The following is a 15,248-nucleotide window of genomic DNA, read 5'->3' as shown; positions in this document are numbered from 1 at the left end:
TATCTGTGATGAAATATTCCCACTACTACCATGGTAACAAAATTTTAAATAGCTTTGTTGTGAAACCTTGAAATTGACTCCATGAAAAGTCAAAACAAAATTATTTCTTTCCTGGAGCTTGTGTACCTCTTCAAATAATGTAAGCATGTTATGGGGAACAGAATACTTTCTCTACTGTGTGTTCAATAATTCTGTGTTAGGAATCCACCAATATGAAGAAGATTCACCAATCACTAAATATTGAGACTCCTCAAGAGGTTGCATCAGAATTATGAATATAGAAGTACAGAGACTTGTTTTGCATTTTGTTAAGTTTATTCCCTTGAGTTTCTTCAAACCTTTATAACAGATGCCATAAAGTTTTAGCAGTTTACTTACTTACATCTAGAATGCCAATCATTCTAGTAGAACATTCTGTTCCCTTCGCACTATTTGATCTAATACTACATCTCTCGCTTCTTTGCTTCAAAAGACATAACAGTGGAAATTTCTATGTTTTAACAAAGACCAAAGTAAAGGATTCACTGAGCCTCAAGATATCCTTTTTTCCCCTTGAATACATCTTTTGCACCCTGATCATCAAGAAGTTCCACTGATTCTCTAGTTGACCTTCTGCCTTTCATGTATTAGAAAGCTTTAATTCCTGGACTGTAGTCTTTTTTGTGATTTTTTTTTTTACTCCCTTTACTGGCTGGATGGCTTCTTATTTACACCTGACCTGTCGCTCTTTGAGATCTTCCCTGTTCTCACTTGAACAGTCTTTTGTCCATACCCCCCACCACTGCCACCACTTTTGCTTCTTTTACTTCATGGGATGGATAGAAAAGGTTTCATATCAGTTCCTAATTGTTGATATGTGGCATATTTTTCTGCCCTTACATTAATGTTTAAAGCCTTTCCTGAATTCCTACAAGTTATAAAATTTTCAATTACTTTTTTCAAAGATTACTTTAGACATTAACTTAATGCACATGTTGGTCTGATTATTGTTCCTCTCTTTAAAACTAAGTACTAATGTGATGAAACTTTTTTATCTTTCATTCTCCTTACGAAAACTGACTGTAATAGAGTTGTGAGCCTTATTACAAAAGCCACAGATAATTTCTGCACTAGTACCTGTCTAATTCAATTTTATTCCTTTCCTAATTCTAACACTTCTTGTCCCATTAACTAGACATTGATCTACAATCTTTCAGTCTCAAGATGGAATTTTTCACATAAATATCATTTATCTAATTTCTCAGTGTTACTTATAGAATCCCAATGCCCTTGCCCTCTTTAGTTGATGTGTGGTGAGGAATCTTAATCTAGGGTCCAGAGATGTTCCAGGAAGTCTGAAAAACTCCTGGAGTCATAAGCAAAATCACACACGGGTATAAATAGCTGTGTGTTTCTGAAAGGGGATATTGTGGCTCTCATCAATATCTCAAAGGAATTATAAGCCCCCCCAAAAAAATAGTTTAAGAGCCGATGTATAGAGCAAAATATATTCTTATTACTAAGAATAAAATTTTCCTCAGAGAATTAACCTGTACATCATTACACTGCATATTTTATTTAGTTTTTACTTTATTTATTCTGTTCTTTTTTATTCTCTTATGATTTTATTACTTCATTTTTATTGATTTAATAATGACCAACAAGACCGTAGGATAAGAAGGGTACAATTCCCTACAATTCCCATTACCAGAGTTCTGTATCCCAACACCTCCACTGGAAGCTTTCCTATTCTTTATCCCTCTGGGAGTATGGGCCCAGGGTCATTATGGGGTGCAGAAGGTGGGAGGTCTGGCTTCGGTAATTGCTTCTCTGTCGGACTTGGGAGTTGGCGGGTTGATCCATACCCCCAGCCTGTTTCTATCTTTCCCTAGTGGGGCAGGGCTCTGGAGAGGTGGGATTCCAGGGTACACTGGTGAGGTCATCTGTCCAGAGAAGTTACATAAAATGTTATAATTCCCTAAGTTTATCCATCTCTAACCTTCCTAAACCTGTATGCCATCTCTCACTATTTTAAACCAGTCTTCTCCTACTACCAAGTCTATGAAAAGAAAATAGAATATGAATCCTTACTTCTTGCCAATCATTGTCTCTACTATTGGTTTGGTTTTTTAAACTTGCAGTTTTGCTTGTCTACAAAATGGTGAATTTTCTGTTAATGTAAATGGCCTCTTTTCTCCTCCCCAGTCTCGGTCCAGTATAGCGCAGAACCCTCTTCTCTCTTCACTTCTTCCACACCTCACCACCATCACCCTCATAAGGTCTATGTCAGACTGGGTCTCATGCTTCCTCTGCACTTACCAACTTTCTCCCAATTTTAGGTTAAACTCTAAATTGCCACTTAATAGATTCATTACACACAGAGCTCATTTTCTGGCCCCCCACATTAACACAACACCTCAATGCACCATTATATTTGCTGAACAAACCTCAGATTCTTTAGCAATCTGCACAGTAACACCATTATAAACTTTGTTCTCTGCCTCCCAGCTTCTTTGAACTAGGGCTGAACTTGGGATTTGATTCCTTGTAAAGGAAAGAAGAATGACATGACACACACACAAAAAGAATAATTCATACCTCTTTAAGGATTAAGAATATGTTTTAAACAATTATATGTGTAAAATTTAAATATACAAAAACAAGAATGTGCGTGTTCTAAAACATAGCAAGGAAAATGAAAGCATATTTTAAGATAAATCATGCTCTTAACTCTTTAATATTTTAGATATTCTATTTGAAACAACAAAGCTGCCATTACTACAAGATGTATGTTGTTCTTCATGAACAGCATATTATTAGATAAAACTGAAGTGCTACCTATGAGGGAAGTACACGACTCTTGTAAGTATGTTTTCAGGATGAAAGATCTCTCCAGACTGTCCCACAGTGGTCTGCTAAAACTGCTCTTAATCAGGTAATGGTCCAGTGACACCGAGGAATGAGCTAGAGCTGTTCAAATCTAGAGGCCCTCTCTGAATAAAACAATAGTGATTTGGCAGCTTGCACTTTGAGTGTGTTTCTCTTTCAAAATAATAGTTAAGTTGGTGAATAAGATCACAAGTCGACCTCTGAGAGGGCTGTACTAACAATGCCAACAGTGCTAGTAATTCTATTGGGTCTGATCACCATTTTAATAACTGAGATGACCTATATAGGTTGTAAGGAGGAATTCTCTCTTTTTTGTAGGTCTAGGATCAGTATCCTCCATGCTACTTTAGTAAGCTACCAATCTCTTCCTTGTCTCTTCGTATTAACATTTGCCAGGCAGAAGAAAAAGAAAACTTCTCTATGGCTTGACACTGTCTTCTGGCAAGACACATGGGGAAATGGACTTTTCTACCTCTATTGGTGGGCTGCCTTGTGAAAACTGAGAGAAGGTGGTAGCAGCTAACATCTCTTGAAAATAGTTCATGTCTGACTCTGAACTATATACCTTATATGCACTGTCATCATACCAACCATTAGGAAGGCAGTTTTATCACTAATATACAAGTATGGTTCTGTGAAATGAAGCAATTTACCCAAATCTGTCTTGATTCAAAACCCAGGCTTTTAAACAATACATCTAAGTATGATGCCTTATCTGGTGGCATCTGCAACCTCAATACTTGAAATGATAGGAGGTCAGGAAGTTCAACAGTAAAAGGAACAGCAATACAGCATACTATTACTACAGATGTAGAAATTTACAGAGTGCCTAGAAATGGGAATGAGTATTTAAAACTGGCTTTCCTATAAATGAGCTATTGTTTTTTTAAAAAGGCAAAATGAATCTTCAGTAAAATGTTTTCAAATTAATCCTATTCCTGGTTATCAACAAATGATATTACAAAAAGCGATTTAAAAGCTAGGGGGATGGACTGATCTGTCAGTGCCCATGTTTAGCAAAGAAGCAGTTACAGAAACTCCCACCTCTTGCAGTCCTAAAAGAATTTTAGTCCATACTCCCACCAGGGGAGAAATGATAAGGGGAAGATGATCAGAGGGTTCTGAACTCCAACTCCACCAGGATCCAGAGAAAGAAGAGGAAAAAGGGGAGGGACATTTGGGAGTAGTAATAGGTATAGGTGTGACTTGGAAAGGAAGAGACTATAGAACCATAGGGAGGGGGAAAAAAGAAGAAAGGCAAAAATATACAAATATAGACAGAGAGTTGTAGAAATAATAGTTAACCCATATCTGCAACTGTAGGAGAACTGCTTTAGCTGCCAATGGAAGGAATGGGGACCCAGAACTCTGGTGTTGGGAATGGTGCAGAGTTGTACCCATTATCTTATAATTTTGTAAATCAATACTACATCACTAATAAGATTAAAAATAAAGAAAGAAATGGGTTTTAAAGCTTAGGCATAAATACTATAGCCACCCTGAAAATTTGAACAAAAGAGAATCATATTTAATATAAAGCCACAGGGGTCGGGCAGTAGCACAGCGGGTTAACCGCAGGTGGCACAAAGCGCAGAGACCGATGTAGGGATCCGGGTTCGAGCCCCCAGCTCCCCACCTGCAGGGGAGTCGCTTCACAGGCGGTGAAGCAGGTCTGCAGGTGTCTATCTTTCTCTCCCCCTCTGTCTTCCCCTCCTCTCTCAATTTCTCTCTGTCCTATCCAACAACGAATGACATCAACAATAACGGTAATAACCACAGCAAGGCTACAACAACAAGGATAACAAAAAGGGGGGGAGAATATAAAGCTATATTGTTTTACATCCATAAAAAATTTTAGAGGGCCAGGCAGTGGCACCTCTGGTTAAGCACACACACTATGGTGCTCAAAGACCCTGGTCCCCAACTGCAAAGGGGAAAGTTTCCTAAGTGGTGAAGTATAGCTGCAGGTGTCTCTCTTGTCTCTCTCCCTCTCTCTGTCTTCCCTACCCCCTCTCAATTTCTCTGTCTCTATTCAATAATTAATTAATTAATTTTTTTAAATAAAATTTTAGTGGGAGGGAAGATAGCATAATGAGTATGCAAGAGAATCTCATGCCTGAAGCTCCAAAGTCCCAGTTTCAGTAGCCCACACCACCATAAGCAAGAACAGATCACTGCTCTGGTAAAAATAAAGAAATAACATGACTGGAACCAATAAAATTAAACATTTCTTACTCATTTAATAATGCCATAATAATTTATATGCCCCTCCCATACAACAAGAAAAAAAAATACTCTCGCAAAACTTACAAAGAACACACATGTGCATATGCACACTCTTGCTACTTTAATACTTGTTCACTACTGTTGTTAACTGAAACATGAAAAACCACAGCAGACTCAGAGGACAAAGTTTTGCAAGAGATTGACTGATTTTAACTTTTCTCAAGATGTGCACCCCAAGATTTTATAAAGGATATTATAGAGCACTGTCCTTTCATCCTTTTCTTCTATATGCAAATCTACCCATTTTTCATTCTTTATTTACCATTAATAGTGGGTTGCAAGATTGTAGGAATACAGTGCACAACTCTATGCCACACCCACATTCCCCACCTCCCAAAGATAACCACTGTGTTTCTCACAAGTCTTTTAAACAGTCTGTTTGCTTCTTTTTCTTTTTTTCAAGTCATATGTTTCAGTTCTCTAGGTTAACAAATGAATACAACCATCTGTTAGTAGTCAATCATCTCTCTACTTATTTCATAAGCATAATCGCCTCCAGTTCTGTCCATTTTGTCCTAAACAACACAATATCACTTTTTTGTATTACAGAGTGGTATTCCATGGAATATATAGATCCCATAACTTCCTTAGCCAGTCATCTATTGATGGACATGTAGGCTGCTTCCACTCTTTGACTGTTGTGAATAATGCAGCTATGAGCATAGGGGTGCGTATGTCCCTTCAAATCAGTGTTTTCATGTCCTCTGGATAAATGCCTAAAGGTGAGATTGCTGGACCATAAGGTAATTTCATTTTGATTTGTTCAAGGACTCTCCATACAGTCTTCAAAAGGGTCTGCACCAGTTTGCATCCCCAACAGCAGTGAAGCAGTCTCTTTTTCTCCACCACCACACCAACAGCTGTCATTTTCTGTTTTGTTGATGTAAGCCATTCTTCCAGATGTGATAGGGCAGTTTTAATTTGCAATGACAAGCAAAGTAGAGCAATTCTTCATGTGTCTGTGGGCCATGTGTATCTCTTCTTTACAAAACTGTCTATTCAAGGGGGCCAGGTGGTGGCGCACCTGGTTGAGCGCACATATTACAGTGCGCAAGGACCTGGGTTCGAGCCCCCAGCCCCCACCTGCAGGGGGAAAGCTTCACAAATGGTGAAGCAGTGCTGCAGTTGTCACTCTGTCTCTCTCCCTCTCTAGCACCCCCTTCCCTCTCGATTTCTGGCTGTCTCTGTCCAAATAAATAAATAAAGATAATTAAAAAAAGAAAAATGTCTATTCAGTTCTTTGGCCCACTTTTTTACTGGGCTTTTTTTTTATGTCTTTTGTAGATCTGTGCCAATTCTGCATATAGGTAGTTTGTAACAAGAATTTATCTAGGGGCTTCATGTAGCTCTGAAAGTTCAGCATCTCCTGGAGCTTACTTTACCTGTAAATGTCACTTATATTCATCTTCAGGACAAAACAAATGCTATATAAGATCACTCTTAGAACATCTCTTTCTAAGTAGAAGTGGGATCTGATGTTCTTCTATAAACACCACTGAGACTCCCCAGAATTCAGGAAAGTCCACATTTCCTCCAACCATCACATGGAGAATGATCCTAATTTCAGGGTGCAGACGGTCTTGCTTCTTTTCTGTTCTCACTAATTACTACAGACATCAAACTTGTTTTTTTATTCTGTATTACTGTGCTGAGAAGCTCAGGATGATGTTCTCTCAGAATTATAGCATCTGCAGCATATTCCGTGCTAAGGTTATATAATGGCAAACACACACCAAAAAAAAAAAAACAAGGTTATAAGAGAGAAAGGCAGGAGGCAAGAGTGCTGTTTAGACAAAATTAAACCATGCCTAGAAACTCTCCCCAGGACTTTGAACCAGAGAGAAAGGTAGTTATACCTGAAATAATCAATGTGTATATCAGTAGCTCTGCGGATGGGGAATCACCTAACAGTGTGACCATGTTCGCAGCTGCACTTCCACTTCCAGGTTACAAGAGTGACATCTAGTGGACTCATAATACAATGACCAAGAGAATTTCATATGTATTTCAGAGCATAGCTCCTCAAAAATCCAAGAATTACCTAGAAATATTGCTAGAATACAGATGCTGGTTTAGAAGAATAAACTAGAATCTGTTATTTCCATGTAGTCTCTGGGTAATACTGACAATGCTTACCTACAGACCACTTTAGGTGACCTGAACCTTGAGTGTTTCACACCTGCTTTTATCCTCAAGAAAGAAGACATAATGATTTTACTATTTCTGTTTCACTAACCTCAATCTGTATACACACTTACCAGCTCTTGTATGAGCAGAGTCCCTGCACACCAATATTCATTTTCCTAAAATTCAGGAAGAAGACTAAGAAGAAGAGCATACTTCACAGTCACATTTGTGGGTAGGATTTACACAAGCATCCAACATAAGTTCTCTGCAGAAGTTAACATCTTAACAGGCTTTTATTTTATTTTATTTTATTTGCCCAATATATAAACCATATCATAATGATCAATGGTGCCATGTCAGAGGGGGATAAATGCAAGGGGTGGATGACTAGAGGGCTCTGAACCCCAATTCCATCAGGACCCAGAGAGAGAAGAGGAAAAAAAGGAAAGACATTCAAAACTAGTAATAGGTGTATGTGTGACTACTGAAACAGAGAGAAGAGGCAGGACCATATAAAATGGGCAAAAACTGTAGGCAGATAGCTAGTTATAGAAATAACAGTCAACCCATATCTGTGACCTTGGGAGAACTACTGCAGTTTTCAGTGGCCGGAATGAGGTCACAGAGCTCTGGTGGTGGAAACAATATGGAATTATACCCCTGTTATCTTATTAGCTTTGCAGATCAATATTAAATCACTAATAAAAGTAAATAAATAAGAACTCAGTCATATGCCCACCCCCACGTAGTCTGCACCTGAACAGGTTGCTATCACAGCATTTTCTTCTTGTTTTTCTTTGTTTAGTTTGTTTTCTTTTTTTCTTTTTATTTTTTTACTTTACTGACATGGTAATGGGTTATAGTACAGTTGTTGAAAAAAAGGGTACAATTTCTCATTTTCCTGCGATAGGCATCTAAAAAAAAAAAAAAAAAAACTCAACTCTCAACTTGGGTCTTTTTCCACCATCATGCACCATGGCCCCAGAATTCCCCTGCCCAGTCCCCTCCCTTTCTAAATGCTAAGCACACCTATCCAGAATTTCAACATTTACCCTGGACACCACTTAAAATGTATAACTACAACCAAATTCAACAGTTCCCAGAGTCTAGTCCTTTGTGGTTTATCTGAACTAGTCTTAGCCTCCATGCAGAGCCACCACAAGGAGCCTTTCACACAAGGGCTTTTGTGAGGTCCTCCACCTCAGCTAAATTAGAACCTTTTCTTTGGTTTAGAGCACAGTTCTAATATCTTCAAACTGAGGGTAATTAACCTTACTTCTCCCCAAATGCACAAACATGTACAAAACCTGCTTTCTAGTCCAGTACAATTAATCTAGGACAAATGATTGTATTTCAACAGTGGAACTATTTAAAACATACAAGAAAAAATGAATTTGTTTGGTCTTAAATTAAGTTGTATTACAAAGATATATTTCTTGGGTTTTACCTAGACTTTTTCCAACTCTAGCACCTGCAAATTCCTCCTCACACCGCTATTATTCTTTCCTATCCTGACTTTTTCCCTAGCCTACCAAACCTCATCAAAATACAATCTGAAAACAAGAAACATAGATTCTCACAACCTAAAACCATCCCAAGCTTCTGTGTTGCTCAAGAACAATATTGTTCTCATTATACAGATGGAGCAAAAGATAGCTGTTTCACTATAACTTGACTTAATTATGATTCTAATACAATTTTAGCATATGCAATCAAAGCATTTATTCAGAAGATGTACAACCTGATTTCCTGAAGGAAATTTGCTTTTAAGTCATAATTAAGAATTTCTGTAATGAGTAAACAACAGAATTGTTTATACCTCTTCGATTGCACTTGGCAATCCTAAAGGGGAAATTATGTAGAGGAAAATGTCACATAATTCCTCCTCAAATTTTGGATGAAGACAGAAAATGAAACTAAACATGCCTATTTAGTAAGGAGCATTGCATCATCTGCCAACATAATATAGTCCCCTGCCTCTGTTAGTATTCCAGCTACACCATGTGCATGTGACAGTTAAGCAATCTCTATGTTTCAATTTCCTCAGCTGAAAATGAATAGTTACACCTATATCACGGTGTTGCTATGAGGACTAAATTAATATATGTAAAGTATCTAATAAATCACACAGAACTACTCAACAAAGATTACTTTTAATGAAGATTCTAATGGTTTTGTTAAAATAATACTGAGTAAGGACTGTCAGTGTTCTTGTTCAACTGAATATTCACAGTGAAACTTTATTCTTTTGAAAGTTTTAGCCCGATTTGAAAGGTGTAAATGATAAACAACCCTATCAATTCTTCACATAGTATTGAGAGTAAAAAGGAAGCTGATAAGATCCAACTGAATCCTGTTTATTACCTATGCCTTTCTATCCTTGCCTGCTAAGAAAATGCATTTTAAAGATGCATTTGTCAAATAGAGGCAATTCTAATTTTTTTAAAACATGAGTTTTTTCAATAGTCATAAGTATTTATTTTGTGTACAATATGTTCTCCTTAAAATCACACTACATAACTTATTTTCAGCTTCATAATTCCACTGAATCACTCAAGATCCATTTCAAATCAAAGATAGTAAAATCTTTCCTGAGGAGAAGTCCAGAAGGTGGCAGATAATATGCCAGGGGTGACTAAAGATACTTTTATTTTATCTACCTGTTAGACTGTTCAATTACCTATATTCTTAGAACTATGGTAAAGCTCCAGTCCACTGGTTTCAAATTAACCAGTAACTTCAAATAGAAGTTTGTATTGTTTTAAGATAAATCCCAAATTTATAAGAGGTAGAGTCCGTATAGCTTCTAAGGCAAATATTCAGAAGCTACCTAGCAAAAACCTCTAGAACAAATGAAACAAAGGAGAATTGTGGCAATGTATGCTTTATTTTACAAAAGAAAAGTTAATATGCTCAATTACCAGTGGTAGATATCTCAAAAACTCTCAGAAATCTCTATGGTTAGTCTAACGCATTTGCTCTGCTTTGGTGGTGCAGGGCAGAGAACCTAGGACCTTGGAGCCTCGGGCATCAGTCTTCTTGCAGAACCATTATGCTACCTCCCCCTAATCTAGTGCGTTTGTATTATCTGCACAGTTGTTCTCGGTAAATCTCCAGTTGTCCTCAGTAGACAGAGAAGTTTACCGCAACCTTAGTGGTATAAAAATAGATGTCTGAAATATTCTGTGGTTATTATATTTTTAAAAATTAAAGAAGAAATCACAATTTTTAGTTCTCCAAGGATGTATATATTTTATAGCAATAAGTTCTCATTTAAAATGTTGTTATTTATTTTTGGATAGAAACAGACAGAAATTGAGAAGGGGAAAGATAGAGGAGGAGAGAGGAGAGAGGAGAGACACCTGCAGCCCTGCTTCACCACTCGTGAAGGCTTTCCCTTGCTGGTAGGGACCTGGGGCTTAAACCTGGGCTGTGGCACACTGTAATGCTTGCTTAACCAGGTGTGCCACACCACATGTGGCCCCTCAGAGATAAGTTCTCATCTTGTGAGTTTCTCAGAAATTACTTCTGAAAATAAAAGTTTTATCTTATTAAATTCTGTTGAGTATGAATTTATGCTAAATTCCAATTAACTTGATAACTCAATAAACTAGAATTTGTATTCACTTTGAAAACTGAGTAGTGCTACTATATAGGATTCTCCTCATATAGAATTTCTGTCACTAATGCTACCCTTGAGCAATTGCTCAATACAGCTTCTGAGAGAGAGAACTGGGGACAGTTTTTAACAGAAAAGTAACACAGCATGCTGCTACAACATCATAAACTCTCTTGTGGGCCACTACAGGACCTTGCCCTCAATGTAGACCAACCGTGGTAGAAACTGCCCCACTCTCCAAGGGAGGCCTGGGTCAACACACTCTGCTTCTCAAGGGAGACTGGTCCTGAAATGAGTGCAGCCTAGAATGTGCCTAACTGTGACCAAGCAATGCAAGGTCACACCTACAGGGATGCAGAGGTTGTACAGGTTCTGTGCTGAGTATGGATAGACATGGGCCGTAGGTCAGGTCAATGGAGTTTACAGTTACCAGTATTTATACACTTTTTCCATATTTGAGAGCTACTCTCTGCCCTAGTCCAACTTTCTAGTCCTATTTCCAACTCTGATACCATCCTCCCAGGCAATACTTTTAGCCTCCCTACATGTTAGCTGTCAGGCTCAGGGAAAAACTAGTAGTCACGGGCCCCTTAGAATACACCTGAAATAGACTTCCTTGCTTCTTCCAACATGAAGACCCCAAATCTCATCTGCTCTATTCTTACCTTTACATTCCTGATTTCTAAACAATTAGTTCTACTTTGTATCTTAATGCTTTTCAACCACTAAGTTGCAGATGCTACCATGCCGCCAACCTGACTTTCCTGGGCAAACGACCAACATATCTTGGAACCCCACCTCTCCAGAGCCCTACCCCACTAGGAAAGGACAGAGATGGGCTGGAGATATGGATCTACCTGCCAATGCCCACGTCCAGCAGATAAGCAATTATAGAAGCCAGACCTCCCACCTTCTGCACCCCATAAAGATCTTAGGTCTACACTCCCAGAGGGATAAAGAATAAATAGTTCTGAAGCTTCCAATGGAGGGGATGAAATACAGACCTCAGGTGGTGGGAATTGTATGGAACTGTACCCCTCTTATCCCACAGTCCTGTCCATCATTATTACATCACTAATAAAAAAAAATAGAAAGGAATAAAGAAGCTAGATTACACTAAGAAAGAAATTGAAAATACATGGAGAAATATTTATTTATTTATTTGATAAATTGAGAGGGGAGGGGAAAGATAAGAGAGGGACAGAGGCAGAGACACAACCGCAGCCCTGCTTCACTACTCATAAAGCTGTCCCCCTGCAGGTGGGAACCAGGATCCTTGGGCACTGTGATGTGTGTTCTTAACCAGGTGCTCCACTGCCTGGCCCCCATAGATAATTTTCATAAAAACTATTTCACAGTTTTACAAAGTTACAAGTATTTATTCAACTACAGCAAGACTTCATCACTTACACTGTTTTGTTTTTGTTTGTCTTAATTTTAAGCAGTGCTGGGCTTCAAATCCAAAGGTTCACACAGAAGGCCTGTGCGCTACTGTTGAGTCACCTGCCCAGCTCAGGAGTCGCCTTTTACGAAATGATTAAAATCAGATACTGTAAAAATCCACAGCACATACTACCATACTTAAACCTCCTTCAATAAACATGGAAGTAACTCTTCTGCTTTTCTAGAGAAAGATGTTCACAATGTGAATATTAAAAGACTTATAAAATTTCACAACAAACAAGTGCCAGAACCAAGTGCCCAAATCTGACTCCAAAACTCAAACTCTCCCAGCTGTGCCTGCTGTATTGCTTTACATTTCTTGAAGTCAAGGGACCAGCTCTCATTCACCTGAAAGACATCTGGAACTAAAATAATTCCTGCTCCATAGGGGGTCAAAATATTGTATCGATTTATCAAAAGTCATTTGAAAACACACAAAAAAGAGCCCTTCATTTGCTCCTATAGATGAGAATTTTAACCCACTTCTATAGCAGGATTTTTTTTTTTTTTTTTGGCCTCTTGGGTTATCGTTGGGGCTCAGTGTCTCCATTACAAATCCACTGCTCCTGGTGGCCATCTTTTCTATTTTGTTGTTGTTATTGTTTTTATTATCTTGTTGTTACTGCTATTGTTGTTGAATAGGACAGAGAGAAATCAAGAGAGATGGGGGAGACAGAGAGGGGGAGAGAAAGATAGACACCTGCAGACCTGCTTCACCACTTGTGAAGTGACTCCCCTACAGGTGGGAAGCCTGGGGCTTGAACCAGGATCCTTGAGCGGGTTCCTGTTTTCGCACTATGGGCGCTTAACCCAGTGTGTAACCACCAAGGCCCCTGCAAGATCATATTTTAGATTAATACCATCTAGAATTACACAACACAGTCCCTCTCCTCTATCATTCCTTCTCTCTCCATTTCTGGCTGTCTCTAACCAATAAATAAAGATAGTAATAATAAAAGATTTGTTAAAAAATGAAAATTATTATACAAAGTGCCACACAGTGGGACACATGGTAAAGCACACAAGTTTCAGTCCTTGCTTTGATGAGGTTAGCTTTGGAGTGAGCGAGAGAACTGTAATAGCGAGTAGGTGAGGAGGGTATCAAAGTTCAATTAGACACTATTTCATTAGGAACTTTATACTGACTCACTGCAGACTATTGTGTACTTTTGCTTTCGGGTATATATTTTGCCCTAGTTTATGGATACATGTGGACATATGCTCTATCTCACAGGACTTAGTCTATATCTAGGATTTGGGATTTTGTTAGAAAGTGAACCTCCTGGAATGGAATTAGAGAATACACCATTCCCACCACCCAAAGACTGTGTCCCATCCCATCCACCGCCCCCCACCCCCCGGAAGCCAAACATTCACCATCACCCTCAATCCAGGGTTTTTACTTTGGTGCCCCACTCCAAATTCAGTCAAATCCTGCTTTGAATTTCCCTTTACTTTTTTAATTATTTTTATTTATTAATGAGAAAGATAGGAGGAGAGAGAAAGAACCAGACATCACTCTGGCACATGTGCTGCCGGGGATCGAACTCAGGACCTCATGTTTCAGAGTCCAAAGCCTTATCACAGCGCCACCTCACGGAACACTAAGTTTCCCTTTCTGTTATTCTTTCTCAACTTCTGTTTATGAGTTGGATCATCCCACACTCATCTTTATCTTTCTGACTTAGCTCATTTAACATAATTCCTTCTAGCTCCATCCAAGATGGAATAGTGTTTATGTACACTCCTATTAATTTGTAGTCATATAAATCACTATTTAATTAATACAAGAGGGGGGAAATTGACTGTATGTCTCAAACTTTTTAAGCACATACCAAGTCTTTTTAATACATAGGCTGAGTCTTTGATATGTTGACTCTCTCAAAAGCCTAGACCAGGGAGAACAGAAGGAACTGGTGGCACAGCTATATACAAATAATGTCAAAGGACATAAATTATGGTGATGTTGTGTATGATACAACAAAGGGATTTTTCAAAGTTAACCCAATTGCCAAATAATGTGATTATAGCAATAACTTATCTGTTGTCTTCTTAACCCTAAGACAGCAGGAACCTCCCACTTCCTCAATAGAGCCAATATTTCCCCCAGTCCTGGAACCTCTAGGGTGGGGCTCACTTTCCTGCATGCTTCTCTCAATTCATACCAAATGATATTGCATCCACTGATCCCAACCTAATCAACGCAATGAATATGGATCAACCTGTCAATGCCCATGTTCAGTGGGGAAGCAATTACAGAAGCCTGACCTTCCACCTTCTGCATCCTACAATGACCTTGGGTCTATATGCCCAGAGGGATAAAGAATAGGAAAGCTATCAGGGGAGGGGATGGGATACGGAGTTCTGGTGGTGGGAATTGTGTGGAGTTGTACCCCTCTTATCCTATGGTTTTGGCAATGTTTCCTTTTTTTTTATTTTGCCTCCAGGGTAATTGCTGGGGCTCGGGGGCTCAGTGTCTGGACCACAAATACACTGCTCCAGGAGGCCATTTTTCCCCTTTGTTACCCTGGTTGTTTTACCATTGTTGTGGTTATTATTATCATTGTTATTGATGTCCTTGTTGTTGTATAGGACAGAGAGAAATGGAGAGAGGAGGGGAAGACAGAGAGGGGGAGAGAAAGATAGACACCTGCAGACCTGCTTCACCGCCTGTGAAGCGACTCCCCTGCAGGTAAGGAGCCAGGGGCTCGAACCTGGATCCTTATGCCAGTCCCTGCACTTTGCACCACATGCGCTTAATCTGCTGTGCTACCACCCAACCCCTGTCAATGTTTCCTTTTTATAAATAGTTTTTTTTAAAAAAAAAGGGCATACATTACTATGTGCAAGCACCCAGGTATGAACCCCAGCTCCCTACCTGCTGGGGGTGCTTCAGGAGGTCAGC

The 15,248-nt window shown here is 38.9% G+C and overlaps 1 protein-coding gene across 1 annotated transcript in view; it reads right to left on the bottom strand.

Annotated features, from left to right (window-relative positions):
* Window positions 1-250: 250 nt before the first annotated feature.
* The window catches only part of SUGCT (succinyl-CoA:glutarate-CoA transferase), a 144,366-nt gene continuing 129,368 nt past the window's right edge, over window positions 251-15,248 (bottom strand). The window contains exons 10-13 of the mRNA XM_060195770.1: window positions 9,023-9,123; window positions 8,814-8,834; window positions 7,413-7,457; window positions 251-338 (exon numbers count right to left, since the gene is read on the bottom strand). Coding sequence (XP_060051753.1) covers window positions 251-338; window positions 7,413-7,457; window positions 8,814-8,834; window positions 9,023-9,123 — 255 coding nt within the window. The remainder of the gene's footprint in view (window positions 339-7,412; window positions 7,458-8,813; window positions 8,835-9,022; window positions 9,124-15,248) is intronic.

Source organism: Erinaceus europaeus, chromosome 8 (genome assembly GCF_950295315.1).
Source record: "Erinaceus europaeus chromosome 8, mEriEur2.1, whole genome shotgun sequence".
NCBI classification, from domain to species: Eukaryota; Metazoa; Chordata; class Mammalia; order Eulipotyphla; family Erinaceidae; genus Erinaceus; species Erinaceus europaeus.
Note: the sequence above shows the minus strand (reverse complement) of the source record. Positions and strands in the feature narration are given on the sequence as shown.